At 38.6% G+C, this 21,046-nt stretch overlaps 2 protein-coding genes across 3 annotated transcripts in view; one reads left to right on the plus strand and one right to left on the minus strand.

Moving 5' to 3' along the window:
• Window positions 1-4,949, plus strand: part of CRACR2A (calcium release activated channel regulator 2A) — a 53,158-nt gene extending 48,209 nt beyond the window's left edge. Inside the window, exons 17-19 of one of the 2 annotated variants that reach the window (XR_009280741.1) lie at window positions 2,948-3,024; window positions 3,956-4,153; window positions 4,754-4,949. Coding sequence is in view for 1 of the 2 variants with exons in the window: in XM_058865061.1 (XP_058721044.1) it covers window positions 2,948-3,024; window positions 3,956-4,046 (168 nt within the window). In the remaining variant the exon portion in view is untranslated. Of the gene's footprint in view, window positions 1-2,947; window positions 3,025-3,955 lie in introns of both variants that reach the window. The other variant, XM_058865061.1, reaches the window with a different exon arrangement.
• Window positions 4,950-19,465: 14,516 nt separating this feature from the next.
• PRMT8 (protein arginine methyltransferase 8) overlaps window positions 19,466-21,046 on the minus strand; it is a 55,963-nt gene continuing 54,382 nt past the window's right edge. The window contains exon 12 of the mRNA XM_058865234.1: window positions 19,466-19,549. Within this exon, the coding sequence (XP_058721217.1) occupies window positions 19,466-19,549 (84 nt within the window). The remainder of the gene's footprint in view (window positions 19,550-21,046) is intronic.

The raw sequence follows: 21,046 nt of genomic DNA on the forward strand, positions 1-21,046 counted from the left end.
GTGAATAATCCCGTGAATTACTCACAAATGATCCCAAATACACAGGGTGAGATGCTGAGCTGATATTAATTTGTATAGCCATATTTGGTGAAAATAAACTCTTCTTGTTCAGACAAAGAATCAGTTTAGCCCGGTGGCCCTGAAGTCCAAAAGTTTTAGGGTCTGTTTCAGTGTCTCACAGAATGGGGATTGGTTTCAGTCAGAAAGGAACATCTACTTTCAGGGGGCATTTCAGCTCAGCTGTGTGAACCCTTGCTTTGTTTCAGTCCCACATCCTAAAAGCACTGTGCTGTACTCCACCTTTGGTCAGAAACCCAAGGGCTTCCATTATAATGCACTTGTCACATAACTTCTCTGCAAGGCAGGTAGCACAATTAATTTTTAAAAGGAATAATGGCAGCCTGAAGGGAGTTGTCATTTTAGAAGACTGGTAGTTCCAGTATGTTTGTTATACCCTGTGAAAGGGAGAATGGAATGAGCACAGGGATTGTGGAAGTCCATTTGACTTTTTTTAGCAGAGGATCTGGAAGAAAAACTCCATATAACAAATTTCTCTTTAGCTTAGCTTGATCCAGTGATCAAGAGTTCATATAAGCACAATAAGAGAGAGTATTCAGATCATATTGTGAGCATCCAGGAACAGCCAATGTTCTGTTTGATAAGTGTAAGCACTGTTAATTATTTAAATGAAATGCCTTATGATAAAGGTGCTGCTCAGGCATGCTTATATCCACATGATTTTATTTTGGCCCTGCACATACTTTCTGACTGATCTTAAATGTGTCAGTAAATCCTTCTCTATTGCTGTTCCTCAGCTATAAAAAAAGATGCCTTGTCTGCCTTGGCTTTGCAGAGTATAAGTGCTTCATGGAATGAGGACTGTTTCTGTGTATTCATACGGTGTCCCCTTTGTAAACCTGTCAGTGCCATTCTTACACAAATACTTCTAATGAGAGAGCTATTCTCAGAGTGATGCTACTTTACAGGACAGAAAATTGCCCAGCTCTCTCTGGTAATAATTAATTTTCCTCCCTATTCTTTAGATGCCTGCTGACTTTAAGGTAAGTTTTAAAAAAGAAGTAATTGCCAGTGGTCTCCAAGGTTCAATAGCTAATTCTTGGACGGAGATGGAGGGCATTTCCTAGCTTAATAATTATATGTGTCCTAGTCTGTGCTCCTTGTGTATTCTATCAATTAAAGTTTCCTCTTTGAGTCAAGGAAATGGCATCTTGTATTTCCAGACCATCTCCCCTTTCAGACAAGAAACTTTTTGCTATACTGAGAGAATTAAGCACTCATTATCAGTTGAGTTCAAATTGTCATTTTTCCATCCAAGCAATTTGTTGAAAAATCCATTCAGATTCATGCCAGCATAAATGAAGTTGTCAGTGAGAGCTGTCCTTTAGTGACACTTATATGTGAGGAAGATGTTGGAGTAGTATCACTCTCAGCATGACTGATATAAAATACCTATGAACTGACCACAGTAGGTTTTCTATTAAAGTTCTGATCAGCTGGGTAGAAAAATAGAGTGTAATTTTTATTTCAGGCTTCTATTTGCATAGCTAGCAAGAAATTTAACCTGGTCAAATTTTATCTTAAAACTTTTCTAAGAAAAGCAAGAGAATCATAGGGTTGCATGATTGTAAATGTTATATATATTAAAAAAAATTTAAAAAAGGATAAAATATCTATTCAACACTAACATCACCTGATTTCTTACTTTTCTGCTTTTCTATGCTTATCTGGTCTTCAAGAAATTACTGCATGTTGTTCAATCCTATTTTTCATTAGAACAAACAATATAGCTGTTAACCGCATATTCAAAACTGACATTGGATAACTCTGAAGCACTTTTTTTAGAGCTGATAAAATAAACTACTGTATTTATGAAATTATTTTCCCCACTTTTTGTCTCTGAAATTTCATGAAGATGACATAAATTTCCAAAAATTGTGCAATTCTGGAAGTATGATATATAGAAAAAAAATCAAACCAAAACTGAAATACCTGATCATCTTAATGGAAAGCTTTGAAAACTGAATTATAAGTGTCTGCTGAAGAGTGGCTAAATAAGCATAAGTGCAGTAACCACAGTTAGTAACAAACAAATGAAAATATGTAGATGTGATTATAATTTTCTAAGGTACTGACTTAGTTACTTGAATTTTAAGCTACTGCTATAAATAGCAATAAGGCACAGAGAAAAGTGGAAAGTGAATAGAAATTTGAAATCTGGATTGGTAAAAGGACATGTAGTAATACCACAGAGGCAATGTAGATGACCTTCACTGGGGTAGGTTGTGAAAGTAGACAGATGTCTATTATGGAGGATAATCTGTCATTCCCTTTCAAAATTCTCTGCCATAAGAACCGCCAGGTCAGGCTCTTGTGCAGATGATCTCTTGCATTTGCCTTTGTAAGACTTCAGCTGAAGTGCTGAGAATCTCTCCTAAGACTTGATCATTTACCCACTGTTCCTAATTATAAAGCTTCCAGGGGAGTACAAAACTGAAAGATGCAGGCTGACTGCAAAAGAAGGTGCAGAGAAACTTCACAAGTACAAAAAGATGAAAGAAGAGTAACTGGAATTCTTTTCACCTGCTTTGTCCAGCACTCAGTGATGTGGGAATTGCCTGATCATCAGGCATCAAGGAGTTCTGGAGACTTGTACCTTACAAGATCTTTTTTCATTTGAGCTCTTACATCAAAAGCCACTCCACACAAATAGAACAATATCTTCTAAGAGAAGCATAAAGTTGTTATTTTTGAGGCACACTTTGACTTCCTTTATTACTCTTCACTATTAGCTCTAAAATTAAAATCCTAGGACGATCTATTTCTCCTTCTTTATTTTCATACTTCAGTGTATCTGCATTTTTCTTTTTACAGCTGGAGTGAGACATTGTGCAAAAGTAATTGAAACGACCTTTCTCTTTGATTGTAGGATTACAATTTAATTTTCTATGAATGCAGTGCATATTCTGGGTACAATGTGGAAAAGTCTGTGCTTCACTTAGCTAGGTAAGAAGAAAAAACAAACAATGAGTTTTTTATGTGCCTGCATGCCCTGTAACTGATGACATTGTGAATTCTCTTTGTTTAATTAGTTTTATATTATGTTGTATTATATTTATATTAGTTTTATATTTATTAGCTATAGGAACTGAGGGTGGTGGGCAGCTTTTAAACTGCTCTGTAGCCTGACCCTGTTGCTCTGACTGAGAGTTGCTTAGGTTCATAAAGAGTTATGCTGGTGAAACTCTGTATGGATCCAGAAACATCTGGATTGTTGCTAAGAAAGCTGAGGGCCTTGGCTGTTGTGATAATTCTTGCAAGAATTTCCTGAAGGTTTGGAGAAATATATTTGAAAATGGATACTGTTGACTCCTTGCAGCAAGACATTGGATATGCTTCTTTCTTCTCTCTGATCATTACTGCTCAAATTCTTCCTGGGGGCTAGGAGACAGGAAGAAGTGGATTTTTGAAGTTATATAAAGGCTAGAGGTAAAGGTACAGGAAAATATGGCCCTGCTGAACTACTTACAGAGGTGAAGACACTGGTAATGAGTTGGAAAATCTCTAGTATTGTCGCTGAAATCAGTGAAATTTTGTGAAAGTGTCAGTAATTGATGAATGACTAGGCAGACAGATTTGTTTTAGTTTTGTTCCAGCCTTAAAAGTAAGAGATGAAAGTCACTGTTTTGAGTCTCTGTAACATGCAAAAAATGTTAACAATCAGCACTAATTTTTTCTAACTAAATGAACGAAGGCAGTTGTGTTATGGGGTCACCATAATTGTACTTTTTTGTTTGTTTGTTAGTTCACAAAATGGTATCATCTTTTGTAAAATCTCTGGACATTTTTATATTCTTGGGAAAATGTTTTTTTTTGTTTGCTCTCTTGTGGGTTTTATTGACTTTTTTTTCTCACAAGTATTCTTTCTTTGCCCCAGGATTTTAAAAGAACATGAAGATAAAGTGAAAGAGAAAACCATTGAACTTCAATCTGATACAAAAAAAAAGTCATGCTGTATGAGGCAATAAAAGGCTGAGGCGTGTTTACAAGTCATACATTTATACGACACTACCTGGAACTATCAGATTTGCTTTTATCTTCCAAATATTTCTTCTGCTGTGTTCTGAGTGTAGGTGTAAGTGGAAGTTAAAATCTTTTTATGATCTGATCTTGCTTTTATAAATATTATCTTCAGTTAATTGACAGTGTATTTGGGGCAGTAACAGTCTCTTATTCTGTTTGATGCCTAATACCACTGAATCCTGCTTTGTCATCAGGCTTGTAGAAGCTGTCACATTATTAATAAGAAGAAATAATTTTATGGGAAGAAAACTATTTGGAATATGAAGTAAATTCTTACTGGTATGAATGACCCATCCTGTGAATATGACTTATTTCATTTTTGTTCAGACTTTTAGATCCTGATTTTGTGCTGAGGTCTTTATAGTTTTTCAAAAATTGACATAGGTATTGTTGTTTGTAGCTCAAAACATGTTAAGGCTGACTGAACAGCTCTTTGTCTTCAAAAGGCTGTCACAGAAAGTATCATAGAATATTTTGGAGGTAGAATTTTCAGAAACACCGGATCTTATTTTGAGGAAGATTTTGAAAAACTTACCAGCATTTAATGAGTGAAAAATCTCACCAAAATCCAGTGAGATATTGCTCTTTTAGCAATGCTAAGAAAAAAATCCTCCTCATTTAGCTAAACACATGACTGATTTTTCAAAAGCAGCTGCCACAAAACATTCCTCCAGGGCCTGATAGCACTGAGACACAGTTTACCCATGGGGATGCGTTTTAGAAAATCATGGCCCACCCTGGATCATAAGAAACGCAAATGTCAATTATCTTTTGAAGCTTTTGTGGAATATAAATGGAAATAAGAAACTTGATAGTGCGTCACCCAGCCACCACATGATCAACAATTATTCCTGGTGGGATACGTCTTTATTGCATCCAGCTATTGTGGTAAGCATTCAAGAACAAGTATTTACAATGGTGAGCTTGTTGGGAAAGTGGAACCCATGACATAATTTATATCATTAAAATATCACACAGGACAGTAAATTTCACTATATAAAACTGTTACAGACATTATGTTTTTAATCCATTTTTTAAATGTTTTAAAAAAGTTATTTTTCGTTTAACTAATGAATCAATTTGGAACTAAAGATGAATGTTAAGCGCTAACTCAATAAGTAACTTTAGTTTTGGGTAAAAACTTTGTCAGTAATTAATTATGCTCTTGGGATTTCAGTCTGATCAAAGGTGTTTATCTAGTTCCAAGAACTGCACAATAGGGGTTTTTAGACTTTCCTCTACCGCAGTTTCTGTATTCATACCAGCACTCAAGTACCCTTTCCTGTGAGTTGGGATCCAAATGTGACCCCTTCCCTATTAGGCAGAATAACCAGGGGCTTACTTCTATCAGGAATGATGGATGAACCAAGCAGCCCAGGATAAGCTGATTATTAAGAGCTTTTTCCCTTGTTGATTCCTGAGAATCTGCTCATCCAAATGAAAAAAACTCCCCTTGCCTTCAGTGAGGTGCCTAAGAAGCTCTAAAACATGAAAGGAGCAAAATGAGCATCCATTACTGAAAATCAAGAGGCTTTTTGTTCACTTTCCAGGATTACTTCTTGAAGTCCATTACTGGTTATGGAGAGTTGACCTTATTGATTGTGGCATGTTATCTATCATGGAAATTTTAGAATTGAACCATCTGTGTTCAGTCCTGGCTGGAGCTGAACTAATACAAACCATTAATGTAAACATCAACAAAACCAATGCTTTATCCTAATTTCAACTAGGAAAGAAGTGTCACCAGTTTAAATATTGGCTCTGCTAATTGGCTTTGAGTGATCTGTTCCCCCATCAATATTGGAACCAGCAATATTTCCTTCAGCCTCTGTCAGCTCCAGGAAGATAGTTTGAACCCTTAATTTCAGCTTTACTCCCCATGATTCTAGCCCCACAGACTCCCAAATTCAGATCCTTAATTTGTTTTTCCCTGAAGTTCATCTTGATTTTGAAGGACAGTGACAGGCAGGTTATCTTTCTGTGAATCCCAAGGGGTCATTTTTACTTGGGTGTCTGAGATGCTGCCAGCAGGATGTACACAATTTGAGAACAGACAATGCTAAGAAGCAGCTGAATCCTGGGATGAGGGGGATTTCTTCTTCTACAGACAAATCTGGTGCAGTCTAGGACCCAGGCAATGTCTTCCATTTCAGATTGATAGCTGTGGCTGCTGCTGACCCTTTTTCAAAGTCCAGCCAAATCCCAAGCTGAGTACACATTGCAAAGGTGCAGATACACACGCAGCACCAATGTCATCAGCCACACAGACAACACAGAGATTGGTGTCTTCACTGCTTGTCATCCACATATACACAAGAAGCAATCCTATAAATATGAACACAGATAACCTAATCCTTCTCTTCCTTTCCAACAGATCAAGACTGAAGCTCGCTGATGAAAATGTGCATGTACACAACTCATAAGACTTGCAGTGCTCTCTTTCTCCCACTCTGGCTTACACTTCTCCCCAGGATCAAGCAGAAAATAATGTTTAAAGAAAAGACTGGATGACCTGAAGCTATGGGGCACAAGGCTCATTCAGATAAATTCTGACCAGCAGCTTGCCTGCATACAAGTCGTCCCTTTTATTCTACCATCTCTTGATTTTTTTCCATGCTTTTTCTTCTTCCATCTACCCTGACCCCTCCCTTTCTCTGTCCTTCATGTCCTGAAGAAATAACTTGTCCCTAGTTGCCTTTTCCCTATTAGTCCCAGGTTTTCTACATCTGTACCCACATACCTATTTCTTCTACCATTTCCTAAGTCACCTTGACTTTACATGCTGTTATTGATATAGTTACTGCGGTGCTGCTGGCCTTACAAGTTTCCACTCCTGAAAGAATCCCAAGTATTCTGCTCCAATTAATTGTGAAGTTACTGTGTAACTCCCCCTTTTCCACTTGGGAAGTCCAGACTCTGCTCACCCTGCTGTCTGTAACAACTTTCAGCTTCTCACACTTACTATTGGTGTCTTAATATTTGCAGTGTTCAGAGTTGCTTGTGTCATGTCCAGGGTTTCTCATGGTCTGTTTGGTTATCTACACCTCAGGCCAGGGCTTACTCACCTGTTGGCACACCTGAACAAACAGCAGTTACTGCTGGATTCATGCTCACTGAAGACAGGTTTGAATAACACACTACAAACCTCTACTCCCAGACAGATTCTGCTGTCCATTGGGCCATCAAACTGGTGTGGGAATTCTCAGGTTCCCATGTTCCTTGATGATAACTGTGTTGCTGGGCTGCTGTCTTCTGACTCTCCACCAGGGCTGCATACCTACTGGCAATATTTTTCTCAGCTCTTCAGAAAGCTAATACTGGCTTAGCAGTGAAGCTTCCTTCCCCTTTCTTTTTTTTTTTTTTTTTTCTTTTTTTCTTTTTTTTTTCCATTTTTCAATTTTTCCATTTCAATTCTCCATTGGGAGAAATTTTTCTCTGCCTGGTCAGGAACTCAGTACTGACAGATCTTTGGATATGCGCAATACAGAGTCCATTTGCATGGATATAACAGTGCTCCTAACCCTTTGGAACTGGATGTCCATGAATTACTGTATGCCTATCAAAACAGGTTCCAGCCTGGCCAGATGTGAATGGAGCAACAGTGGAAAAAAATCATTGCACAGTATAACCTCCCTGAGAGAAGGGTACAGCACCTCCTGACATACCAGATTTAAAGAGTAATCTGCAGCTGTTGAAATGGGAATGCTCCACACACAAGGAATATGTGAGGAACAGACCACACAGAAGCAAGTTTGCCTCTGAAAGAGCTGTAGTCAGTGGTCACACCCCATGCTGGACCAGGGACAAATGAGGAACAGGACAGCTGGCATCCCTAAGCCCAGAACAACTAGAAGCATTGGGATTTAATGGCTGAAACCATATTACTTGGGGTGGCAGAAGGCATTACACACAGCCCCACAACTTCTGTGCTGTCTGTTGGCTCCCTGGACAACTTCTGACAGACAGAGTTGACCCCATAGTGAAAAAAATGGAAGCTGAAACTCAGGAGCAGAGGAGAGAAAAAATGTACATGAATACATTTGTCTAATGATTTACACTCTTTTTCTTTCCCCAGAACGTCAATCATTGATAAAAGATTTGTGTACTTTGGTAGTAAATTAACTCAAGTAAAATTTCCCGACTTGGGACCATTTTTATTTGCAACAGCCGTATATTGGCAGAATTTTCTACCACGTGAGATCATTTCGGAAAAAATCCACTTTATCATCTGCACAAGTGGAAGCTTGTTTTAGAAAGCAGAAACATGCTCATAGAGCTCATCAGTGGCAACTTCCTGAATTCATCCACAGCTGTTGAAATAATGGGTCTTTTTGATTATTGAAATTACAGGAATTGCAATAGCACTCACATACACTTCTGGAAAAAGATGGAGTTGGGCACTTTGGCCTGTTTACACATCAAATAACTGAAGTTCCTTTAATGTGAAGCTAGTAAAAGGCACCTGGTTATTGTCTGATGAAAATAGACTTCTCAAGGGAAAAAAACCAACCCAGTAGGTTAAGTTTACAGGGCAAGTATAAAAGTTTATTTCTATTACTAATCTGAAATATTGTATGCAGTGACACTGAATCCTTCCAAATGTACTAGAAGTTGAAGGACATTGGATTAGTCAGATAGGCATTGCTTATTTCCTTTCAAACACTGAAGAGGGAAGTGTTTCAAACAAGTCCAGCTATTCTGGACATCTGTGTTCAGCTTCTGCAGTTGTCAGTGCCTTTTCTGCCACGTTTCTCCTGAGCACGACAATCATTACAAGAAAAATCCAGATTCAGAGGAACTTTCTCACTCAGAGGAAATGTCTGGTTTTCATGGGTTGAAGAGGAAGGGAGTAGGGAATCCTGTGGAACCGAGGCATTCGAGTAACACATCTGAATCTTACTCAAGCACTCCCATTACCTGAGCTGCTGTTTGTGTGTGTATGGGTAATGAATGGTGAAGATCCTGCTGTGTTTTGTGTGGCTGATGACATTAGTGTGTTGTGTATGCATCTGCATCTTTGCAGTACCTACTCAGCTCAGGTTTTGGCTGGACTTGCAGAAGGCAAGAGCAGCAGCCACAGCTACCATCCCTCTATGACATACTGTGTTGTGCCTCGTGTTTTGTCTTGTGCCATCTTTGCCTCACATTGTGAGATATGTGTTCTTTTGCTCAGAGCACAGATAATGTGCTTTTTTAGGTCTTGTGTCACTGTATCCAGCTTAATCTTTTTTTTTTTTTTTGCTGTCTCCTTTATGACCTTGTTGCAAAGTGAGTATTATCAGCTTCGGAACATCAGTCTGCCTATTTGCAGGATTCAGTGCTGCTGCAGCACTACACCTAAATCTTATCTTTTCAGAGCAAATGAAGTCTATGAATGTGAATATTACTGTGACTGTATAGCTGCTGTTAAAGCTCAGGTGCTGTTGTTTTCAGGGGATAGAGTACTAGGTAGGTTTGCAACTCTCCATTGCTACCAATCATTACTCCTCCATTTTACCTTTTGTAAGTTGTTAGAACCCTGCAACAAGCCATTTAAGGTCTTGGCAGAATCTCAAGGGGAAAAAAATAATAGAGAAAATAAGAAAAAGACAGAATTCTCTCCTGTGTTACTGAGCTGAACTAGCCCAGCAAAATCTGACAAATAACACAGTTAGTGGGAGGATATGGGTGGAAAACACAGCTAGAATCACACTTTTGAGAAAAGAAGTCTAGAGGGGTGGGCAACCCATTTTCAGCACCAAGAAGGTGTTTAATTGTCTTACCTCTTTGTAACCTCATCTTTAAATATTAATAAATTGAACTGGATGTGAACCATATTTCTCAGGCAGCCTCAGGAGCTCAGTGTTTCTGCAGCCAAAACCCAGTTTGGATACCACTGCTGGAGGCTGAAAAGCCTCAGGACTAGCAGTACATGGCTCTGAGGTAAGGAAGGCTCTCAGCTGCAAAACTCAGATGCCTCCCCTGAGAGCCTGAGTGAACAGTTCTGTTTTTGCATGGCCTTCTCCCAGTTCTTACAGGTGCAAATGACTGAACTGCATTGAACTGCACTACTTGACAGTTTTGAACAAGGTCCTTTGAATCTAGGCTATTAAGGCTCATCAGTTGTCATAGAAACCCCGTATTGTATGGATTTATATTATGAAGCTGTAATAAGGCTGTTGCTCATCCCTCTGAAATGAGGCATAAATCACTAATGCAGCTTCTCAGTGACAGGACTTTTAAAAGTATTGTTCTGACAGAGAAACTGATTTGCATTAAATGACATTTCTGTCAGAAAGATGAATGACAGGTGTGAAACTTTCTACAGGTATGTAATAGGCATTTTTATTTGTAACCCTCTGTAGAGTCACCTTCTACACTGAAATAATTCGTGTCATTAGAAGCCCCAGGGGAGGTTGTGCAAGGAATTACTAAATTCACCTAAGATGTGTGAAGCCCTTGCTTGTGGCTTGTCCCATGCAGGGAATGTTGCACAGCAATTGAGTGCTGTTCAGATGATTAAATAGTGGAATTTTTGTTTAATATTTGTTCCTTGTTGACATGATTCTTGTGTAGAACAGTAGCTAAATGTACCTTTCTGTCATTGCTGTGCAGACAATGCAGCTGTGCAAACACAGTATACTTAGATTTCTGTAGGGTGCTGTTGGTCAAGAAAGTGAAGTCACAATTACAGACATCTATCAAACGATTAAAAATTAACTGCTGGCAAGTTTCAAAATGTAATGCTAAATAAGCTAGGCATGTTTTATTGTGAAGGGGATTTGTATCCAATTTGCTGATAACTTATGAAGTCCCTGTCCTTGGAAGTTCTCAGAACAGGTTTTACAAAAAGCCACAGTGATTTGACATAGCTTTGAGGAAATTTCTTCTTGGACTAGAAACCACCAAGGTTTCCTTACAACCTACATTTTGGTGGAACTGATGGAAAAAACCCCAAACAAATAGCATTTTATTTAAGCACACCATTTTGCATGTCTGCTTTGTATACCAACATTAAAGCCTAGCAGTTAATTTAAGACCACCACAACATCTGCAACAGAGCATTTAAGGGTGTTATTAAAGTGCTCTGTGGTGCAAGACATCTCTAAGAAAACAAATGTCCATCCTGTCTTCCAGAAGGGCAAGAAGAAAGGTCCAGACAGCAATAAGCCTTACCACAATTCCTGGGAAAGTGATGGACAGCTAGGAAACCTGGAAACCATTCTGAAATACACAAAGGACAAGACGGTGATCAGGAATAATCAGCATGGAATTACAATGGGGAAATTGTGCATAAATGAGCCTGATAGTTTCCACAATGAGGTGTCCAGCTTGATGGATGAGGGGAGATTCATGGATGTTGTTTAACTCAGCTTTAGTAAGGCTTTTGACACTCTCCCATAACATGCTCATTGACAAGATGAGAAAGTGTCAGATAATTGGACAAGAAACTGCTCTGAAAACCAGCTAAAAGACTGGGCCCAGGGGGCTTAAAGAAGAGAAAGCTCAAGAGGGATCTTATCAGTAAATGCAAATACTTGATGGACTTTGGGAATGAAGAGAAGGGAGCCAGACTCTTCTCTGGAATACCCAGTGTCTGTAGAAGAGGCTACATGCACAAATTAAAACACATGAAATTCCATCTGAACACAAGAAATTATCTCTTTTTTTTTTTTTTTTTTCCTGTGGAAGTGCTCAAACACTGGAATAGTTTTCCAGAGAAGTTGTGGAGTACCCATCCTTGAAGATACTCCAAACCTAACTGTAAATGGTCATAGGTAACCTGTTCCAGCTTGTCTTGCTTCAGCAGTGGGGTTGGATGTTTCCAAGAGATTGGTAAATCACAGTGGTGCTTTCTGTCTCCTAGAATTCTAGCTGTCTGTAAAGTCAAAGTCTTGTAGGACTGGCAGTATCTCCTGGCCAGCTGCATTTATCCTCACTGTCTTGGGCATTTACATGAATGGACTGTAGTAAAAAGGACACGTGACACACAGGCAAGCAAGAGATGAGGACAGCTTATTACAAATGTTTGATAAAGGTCTGGTTTTGGTTTATAAGCAGAATCTAGAAAGGGAATCCTATACATCACTGAAGTACAAGCTAGAAACTTCTCAAGATGAAGGAAATGAAACAGCATGTTATGCCAGTACTGTTGAAGGAAAAAGAATGGGAAGAACATAACACAGTAACAATATTCTGGCAAGTAGAAGTGAATTCTGCATTTGAATCCATGAACATTAGGTTGCAAGGGTCTAGGAATTTGCCCAGATGGAGAGTAGACATCCTGCTGCTTAACAGAATTCCTACTTAATGGTATCATTTAGCAATAGAATTCAAATGGAAATTCCTCCCAGAAAATGTTAGGCCTTAATGTCTTCACTACTTTTGTTAGCAGGTTGTGTCAGGACAATTTACTAGTCTTCTGACAATTTAACAGTCTTCTGAATGTTTTCCAATTATTTTCTTAAGTTCTTTTCTCAGTTATTCCACATCTTTACTGGTAAAGCATACCTTCACTTTTCAAATTCTGCTTCTTCCATACCCTCGATTCATAGCTCAAAATGTATTGTCATCATGTGTTTTCTGTTGGCTACTTGGCATACAAAGGTTATCCATCACATGCTGCTGCTTCAGCTTCACACAGCACTTAGGTTTCTTGCTATCTACACTCACCCCATAGGAAAGCAAGCAAAACAATGAGCTTTTTTTTTCTGAAATACTCCCTTGGTGGTGATAATAGCAATTATATTTGCTTCAATCATATCTCATTAGCTAATGACATTGATTTGTCATGCCATTAAATGTGAGAATTATGCCACTATGGTGATAAAGTGCTTCTGCTAACTGATCAGCATTGCAAGTTACTGTTAATGAGTTACACACGCCTTTCTGGGCTGCCATTTCATATTTCTGCATCAAAATGCTAGGGCATGTGTGATTTGTGATTGAATTCTGTTGTGACCTTAATACAGGGGTCCATTTCTGGTTCTAGGGCTGTGTTGTACTGGAAGTGCTGATGGTTCATTTGCGTGAATGGGAAAGTGCTGGACACAAAAGCACAGAACCGAGCTGCAAAAGAGGATGTTCTGTTCTCCACGTGAAGATTCAGGGGTCAGCTCAGGCTTGATCTTGCTGATTGCTGCACTTCTAAAAGACCACACTTGATGATTCAGAGGAATGACTTGGATTGTAGGCCAAACCTGCGTGTTGTTTGAGGAAGTAAGACTGATTTCGTGTTGCAGTTGTTATCTCAAAGCTAACATGGTTTCTTTTTGTTTCATAGTCTATATGTTCATATAGTTCATACTATAGTATCTCCCCAAGATTTCTCAAAAAATACTATCTTCATGTTGTTTGTATCATCACTAATCTCCATTGCTTGTTTCCACTTAAAAATGAAAAAATATCAAACATGTAAAGAAAAGAGAAAAGGAGTCAGGGAAATTGTATTGGTACTTGTAGAGCCTGAAAGACATGCAAAGAGAACAGCAGAGATTACAAAAATTTGGAGATCATAAAAATCTTTTTCTTTCCTGTCAGTTGTATCTGGACTCTAGAATAATTTTTTTTTTGGTCTAAGAGACAGGTGGTCTGCTTTAGCAGTCATCTGTGAACAGTAGTCTGCTTCTTTCTCTGTCTCAACTGTGTAGAACACATCTTTTTACCTTTTCTGTGCCTATCCCCAGAAGCAGCAGCTATATTCAGGGAACACTCTTGTTCCCTGTAGGCGTACTACTGCCCTGGCTCACCCCAGTCATCATACTGTGCAGAAATACCAGTTTTCTGGGAAATCTCTAGCTGATGATTCATGTTCTCTTTACTCTAAACATATTGTTTTATCGGATCTGAAGCATCTGGTTTCTTTCTTGCTTTTTGAAAAGATTTGTAGGTGCTGTTAATTTACACTTAATTTCTAGGAAGTTTAGATGCCATCATCTAAACTACATCTAAACTACATCATCTAATCTACATCTTCATGTAGAAGATTTGTCTTCTACATGACTCCCATGTACTTGTGTGCTTAGCAGATTAAGATCTGAGACGACCTCAGAAATGTTGAAAAGAAATGCTTCAAAAAAAGGTGAAAAACCTCCCACTTTCAAGTTGGAACTAGTCTGTGAATGCTTCATGCCCATTGAAAAACAAATCACCTGGTTTCATATTCCAACTAGGCAGGTGCACACATTAGCATAAACTTAGACCTTATAAGCTAGTGGAAATTGCTAATAAAATGCAACCAACACAGTAAGAAAACAAAAGTTCTCTTTTAAATAGTGTTCCTTGGGATTACATTTGTTGCAAAACCCTTTGATGCATTTGTTAAGCACTGTGTAACAGCAGCAACATAGACTGTTAGGAGGAAAAATGGAGGAGGGATTACTGGTGGATAGCAAGTATAATTCATACGAAAGGCTAGGATGCAGTCATGGGTTGTGTAGGGAAGAGGGGAGTTGCCCTGAGGGGAGTTACCCTGAGGGGACTAAAGTGGAAACTAATTGTATCTCACAGTACCTAATGGGGAGTTACAGTAAAAAGAGAGCCAGGCTTTTCTTGGGGGAAAATAGTAAATTACAAGCACCAACAGTCCTAGGTTAAAACAAGAGAAATTCCAGTTGAACTTTGAGTGTCCCTGTGAGACAGGGATATCATAACACTGGAACAGCTTCCCAGAGAGTCTGGGGAATCTTAGTTCATGGAAAGCAAAGAATCTCTGAACAGGTAGGTTTAGAAAGGACCACTGGAGGTCATGAAGTCTAACTCTCAGCCAAGCAGGGTTCTTTAGAATCCATTAGTTAGAATTCGTTTCCAAGTGATTTTTTTAATATTTCCAGGGAAGGAGATTCCAGAACCTCTCTGGCCAATCTGTTTCAGTGTTTGGTCACCACACAGTAAAGTTCTTCCTCATGGAATCATAGAATATCCTGAAGTAGAAGGGACCCATAAGGATCATTGAGTCCAACTCTTGCCCCTGCTCAGCGCAGCCCCAAGAATCACACCATTTTCCTGAGAGTGTTGTCCAAACACTTCATGAAGTCTGTCAGGCTTGGTGCTGCAACCATTTCCCTGGAGAGCCTGTTCCAGTGCTCACCCTCCCTCTGAGTGAAAAACCTTTTCCTGATATCCAACCTAAACCTCCCCGGACTCAGCTTTATGGTGTTTCCTTGAGTCCTGCCACTGGCTTCAAGGACGCAAAGGTCACTACTTTTCCCTCTTCTTCTCCTTGTGAGGATGCTAGAGACTACAATGAGGTCTCCCTTCAGTCTCCTCTAGGCTGAACAAACCAAGTGACAGGCTCATGTGGAACTTCCTGTGCATCAGTTTCTGCCCTTTGTCCTATTGATTGACACCACTGAGAAGAGTCTGGACTCATTCTCTTGGCACTCTCCCTTAAGACATTGATAAGGTCCACTCTCAGTCTTCTCTTCCTGAGGCTGAACAGGCCCAGCTCCCTCAGCCTTTCCTCCTAAGAGAGATGCTCCAGTCCCCCAAACATCCTCATTTCCCTCTGCTGGACACACTCCAGGAGCTCCATATCTCTCTTGGGCTCTGAAGCCCAGAACAGGACACTGCACTCCAGATTCGCCTCACCAGGACTGAGTGGAAGGGCAGGATCATCTCCTTTAACCTGTTGACAATTTTCTTCCTAAGGCACCCCAGGATACCATTTGCCTTCTTGGCCTCAAGGACACACCTCTGGCTCATGGACAGCTCGCTGTCCACCAGCATCCCCAGGTCCTTCTCTGAAGAGCTGCTTTCCAGCAGGTCAGCCCTGTACTTTCTAATCTTCCTAAAGCAGGGATTTAGTCTTCATAATATACATAGAATACCATGTATCCTCTATAAACTTACCTTCTAAGTGAATAAAGTTATCTGTAATCAAATCTGTATGTGTTAAATTAATTTCTGAATTAATATTAAATTTAAACCAAATCCTATTAGAAATGATCTCTGAGAAGGCCCTTCAAATTAGCACTGTGGTGAAAACACATCTTGGTTGTTACTGGGTTAATATTATCATCTTGGGTAATATTCTTGTTCACATTTTTGACAGTTTCTACTCTTATTAGAAGTCTAAGACAGTATTAAGAGGCTGTAAACCCCAAATTCTGTACATAGAAAGGTCCCCAGAACAACCCCTGCAAAACCCAAACCTGAAACTAATGACATCTGGCAAGGGCTAATTGGTTCTGGGACTAAGTTCTTATGAGAATAGAGTCATACTATGCTGATCTTTAGAGAACCTTGGGAATACAGAGTGGCCCCCCTAACGCTAGGGACTGCTTCCTTAATCCTGCCAAGCACTGCAAGTGTGAACTGCCCACTGTGCTGTTTGGAGGCATGCTCAGCATGGAGCCTTTTTTGGATGCTCCTTTTTGTTTCAAGTGACAGAAAAATCCCTGGGAGGAGTTTTAATACTTTTCCCTTAAGATCAGAGTCAAGGCAGAAGCGACCTGCTTTCTCTCTTCTCCAGTGCTGTGTTACTCATCAGGGACAGTCTTTTGTATAAATACTATATTTCTGCCTTTCTCATGCTCTGTCCTCAGCTCATGATCTTTTTTTCCCATTTGTGGGAAAGGAATTAAATGTTTTAAACACGTGTCTGTTTCAGCAGTCATTTTGTCATTATATTTTAATGCAAAGCTTTGAAAATCTGTGGCTTTGGTTCAGTCCTGGAGTCCACGAGAAACCTTTTTATTCAAGGCTTGAGAAAAGGAGGCTCAGACTCTGTGGTAGCTACCTGGACTTGGGTGGCTGAGGAAAGCCTTGCAGCTGATTGCACCTGACCTGCAAGGTCTTTGCATACCTGTTTCACTAATGCTGACCTAACTATTCCTATGTGCTGAACTCACTGGTGGTTTCAAAACCTCGTTGGTAGGTAACAGCTTTAATGGCCTTGCAAGCATGGATTTGCTTTTTGATCACTGTGATTTGAAGACACTCAGCACTCTGGTAGGTACTCTCAGTTCTTTCTGTGATGGAGAAATACACTATATTTTTTTTCATGTGAAGAAGAGCACAAGCTAATTTTCCAGGATGGAATATGCCTGAGGTGTGGTGACCACCTCAGAAATGTACCATTAACAACATCAGTCAGGATGTAATCCTGCAACACTGAAGTGAATGGGTACTTCAAGTACTAAGGCAAGGTGACCAGTGTGGAAGAGAGACCAACACTTGGCTATCAGCAGTTGAAAGATGAGGCAGAAAGGGCAATCAATGTACAGCAGTTCTTAAATACTTCTCAAATTGGTTAATGAGCTGTTCTGATCAAGTGGGGGTTTTTTGCTGCATCTTGACCAGTGCTTTCTGTCAGGCATAAATGACATATTCTCAGTAAAGACCCTTGGGAATATATATATATATATATATATATTTTTTTTTTTTTTAAAGGTAAGAGATTTTTTCCCCGCCTTCTTTGTTATTCTTTTAATATTCAAGTTATTAAAGATTCATGTAGTGGGCTAGAGAAGTGAATGGTTTAAAATACTTTCAAAGTATAATTTAGGCAAACAAAGTAAGAGTCTTTCCTCTTTCAGTCATCTCAGTGATTAGTGGCAAAAGAAGATGAAAACATTGTTTGAGTAGATTTTTTATATATGGAGGGCCTGAGAAAAACTCTGGTAGTTTTCCTTACCTTAAATTCCTAGAATTACAGAAGTGTTACTAGAAAGGGACTTGTAGAAGGTTTTTTCCCAGTCTATTACTGAAAGAGTAGTTTAACTCATTCCCTGAAAATGATAGCGATATTTGACAGATAAACTCAATTTTGTAAGGAAAGTTATTCATCCTCAATCCAAAAATATGAAAGAAGCTTTAAAACAACAGTGATCAACTTAAATGCAAACAGTATATTTTACTGCTGAATTACAGTTTAATTTCACTCTACATAAATACCATTCAATAGAATCCCTAGACCATATTCTGTAGACCATAAGAAAATGGAGGCACTGTGGACGGAAAATCAATAGAAATAGGTTTCTAAAAAGTGAGAAGTTGACAAATACTGGCAAAATACATCTTCAAGTATGCTTTATTTGCAGGTGATTAAAAATATTTTTAGGCAAAAAACTAGTCAATCTTATCAAGTACAAGATAGAACATGATTTAATGCCTAATGCCAGACGGACTGGAAAATGTGCAGATAGGACTGGTGATGCAGTTGTTGATGAATTACATGTGATTAAATGGCCCACATTCATATAGTAAAAAGACCTGATACATACATATGAGGAATTATAAGCACTTAATATTTTAACAATAAGCAGGAGATTTTGTACGAAAAACAAGGGACTCAAGGGGATGGGAAAGCTACAGACATCTTAGTAATATCAGAAGCCATCGACATTTCTTTTTAAAGACATTAACTTGCTCCTGCAAATTACTGCACTCTTGAGAATAGTATTTGCAATTTAAAACTTATCTAAAACATCACCAAAAGGTAACACTAATTCCTATTTTTTTAAAATTATTTTGTATTAAGAATTTTGCAAAGAACTGAAATATGGCATGGCCAAGAAGCATGAATTATCCACCATTTCAGAGACTTTGCATTCATCACATTTAAATACTAGGTGTCTGATTTCTGAAAGTCTCATGCAAAATCCAGCTATAAAAACTCACAACAGAATATTTTCAAGGATAAAAAGCTAATGTTTTTTAAGCTCTGACAGACATCCAGTTGAGAAGGTGAATTTCAAAACTAATGGTCTGCATTTTCAGAGGACATTCAAAAATATAATTGTTGAACTTCCTGTAAATGCCCAGCTCTTATCTACACTTTGCATGGAATATTTACCAAAGCTATAACATTGGACAGTTAATGGAATACATCACTGCCTAGAGTAGTGCCAGAGGTAACATCATTATCTTTCCATAACTGCATAATGAGAATTAAATAATCACAAAACAAATTTCTATTATGAAATGACTTTTTTTTTTCCTCATGTACAATATATATATTCATTTATATTGAATATAAGTCCAGTAATACTATCACAGTAATGTGCTGTAGTAGTCTTTCATAGTGAGAAAACTGCCCTAATCATCTTTAACATGCAAAGCTTGGAAGAACCAGAAATTCACAGTAAGTAATACAATTTGTATATGCATCTTCTGCCATCCTAAAGTTAACCAGAACACTCAAGACTGTCGCTTATTTTTTTTTCCTATGTTTAACAAAAGCTACAGTTCTGTATACTGTACATTCACAGTGGGATCCCAGCCCCCTGTACTATCTGCAAGAAAGATCAGGTTACCACCCTCCATCAGAGTAAACATTCTAGTATTTAATATAATAATCTTGTGAACAGTTGTTCCTAGCTTGAAGCTCAGCAGTTCAAGACTTGATAAAATTCTCCTTCTCATCTCTCTGAAAGGTTTCTTGCTAACGCATTTTGTAGTCATTAGATACTGACATTTCACATAGCTGTCCTTTAAAATCCAAGTCTACTGTGAAATCCAGGTCACGCTGTAAAAAGATTTAAATGCAACATGTAAGTAAGACCGTAAGTTTAGTGTATTAATTCAGTTAGCATTGCTTGGGTTGAAAAGATCAGCAGATTCAAGAGATTCCTGCGGTGGTTTCTAACTTCTGTTTTTAAATGGTGCTAGCACTGAGAAAACAGGCTGTAAGATGTGTAATAGCATTCACCATACAATCTGTGCTTAGGTCATATTTCTATACCCTTCCTGAGGTGGATTTAATGTCTTGGTTACTTCCTGGTTCAGGAAGCTTCTGACATGCTGCTATCATACGTATCCTATGGAAACTTTTGAAGGGTATCCCCCATTGAGATTTTCTTAATTTAGGCTAAAGGGCTTTCTCACTAGGGGTTGTTCCAGGATAGATCTAGTAAAATTCCCATTGTACAGAAGCCCTCAGTCATTTTTTATCTTATAATGACACATTTTTAGAGAAGAGGCACTACACAGTTCTACAGAAGGAAGCTGTGTCTATGCAAGCTTTTGAAAAACTTCATGTTTCAGAAGAGCAAAGCATTAACAAATCCTTTTAAACCAAGGTGGCCTCTCTGTGTTACAACAACCATCAAGAGCACATTAATTTTAGCACCTAAATCTGCATTCCGGTACTTACTTCTATGCAAACAAATTTGACATATTTTATTCATTTTTCCCCACAATGAAAATTGATACATTTAACCCAAAAGAAAACATTACAGTCCCCCTAGGACAACATAAGGGTGGGGAATCAGATTATTTTCCTCTTGCAGCAAGTAGCTTCAGAGGTGAATGTGTTTGTTTTAAAGCCAAGCTTATTTTGTATTAATTTCTCCCTACCACATCCAATCTGCATTTGGTATAAAAATGGAAAAGCAATGTAAAAAGGAGGACAATGAAATGTTAAGATTTGTTGCAGTTAAAAAATGCAGTTTTTCAACAATTACAACTGTATAAATGGATAACCAGGTTATTTTAACTGCTGTTTACTGTAATAGAAAATGAAGAGACGCTGCTCAAGGTTTTTGGCAGAAAATAGTCCACTTTTTCTCCCAGAAGCCATAATTCTCATGTCTTGTTCCATTCAGCCCTAGGTTGTCTATCAGACTGTGTGTCACAGTCTCCCTACCAGTTAAATGAAGCACTAGAGGGATTCAGCCCATATCAGAGACACTGAGGAAGTTTTCAGCAGTCATGGTAGTGTGATATCCATCATGCTATAGCTTTAGTCTTAAATAAAGCATCTGTATTTTCTATGGAATGGCATAATTTTTAAACAACGCTTTCACTCAGTTAGTGAGTTCAAGTACATCCGATCAGTGAGTTTATACAAGCATTCCTCTGAAATGTGCTACTTAATTTCCCATTGCACTGTCCTTGGGCACTGTGTGGCAAATCACTCAGTGATATCCCATAGATGTGGAACTGAAGTACTTACTCTTGATCATGCTGTGTTGGCAGAAGGGATCTTCCACTGATTTCAGTGACAGTATGAAAAACCCCTTGC

This window comes from Poecile atricapillus, chromosome 1 (assembly GCF_030490865.1).
Source record: "Poecile atricapillus isolate bPoeAtr1 chromosome 1, bPoeAtr1.hap1, whole genome shotgun sequence".
Taxonomy (NCBI): domain Eukaryota; kingdom Metazoa; phylum Chordata; class Aves; order Passeriformes; family Paridae; genus Poecile; species Poecile atricapillus.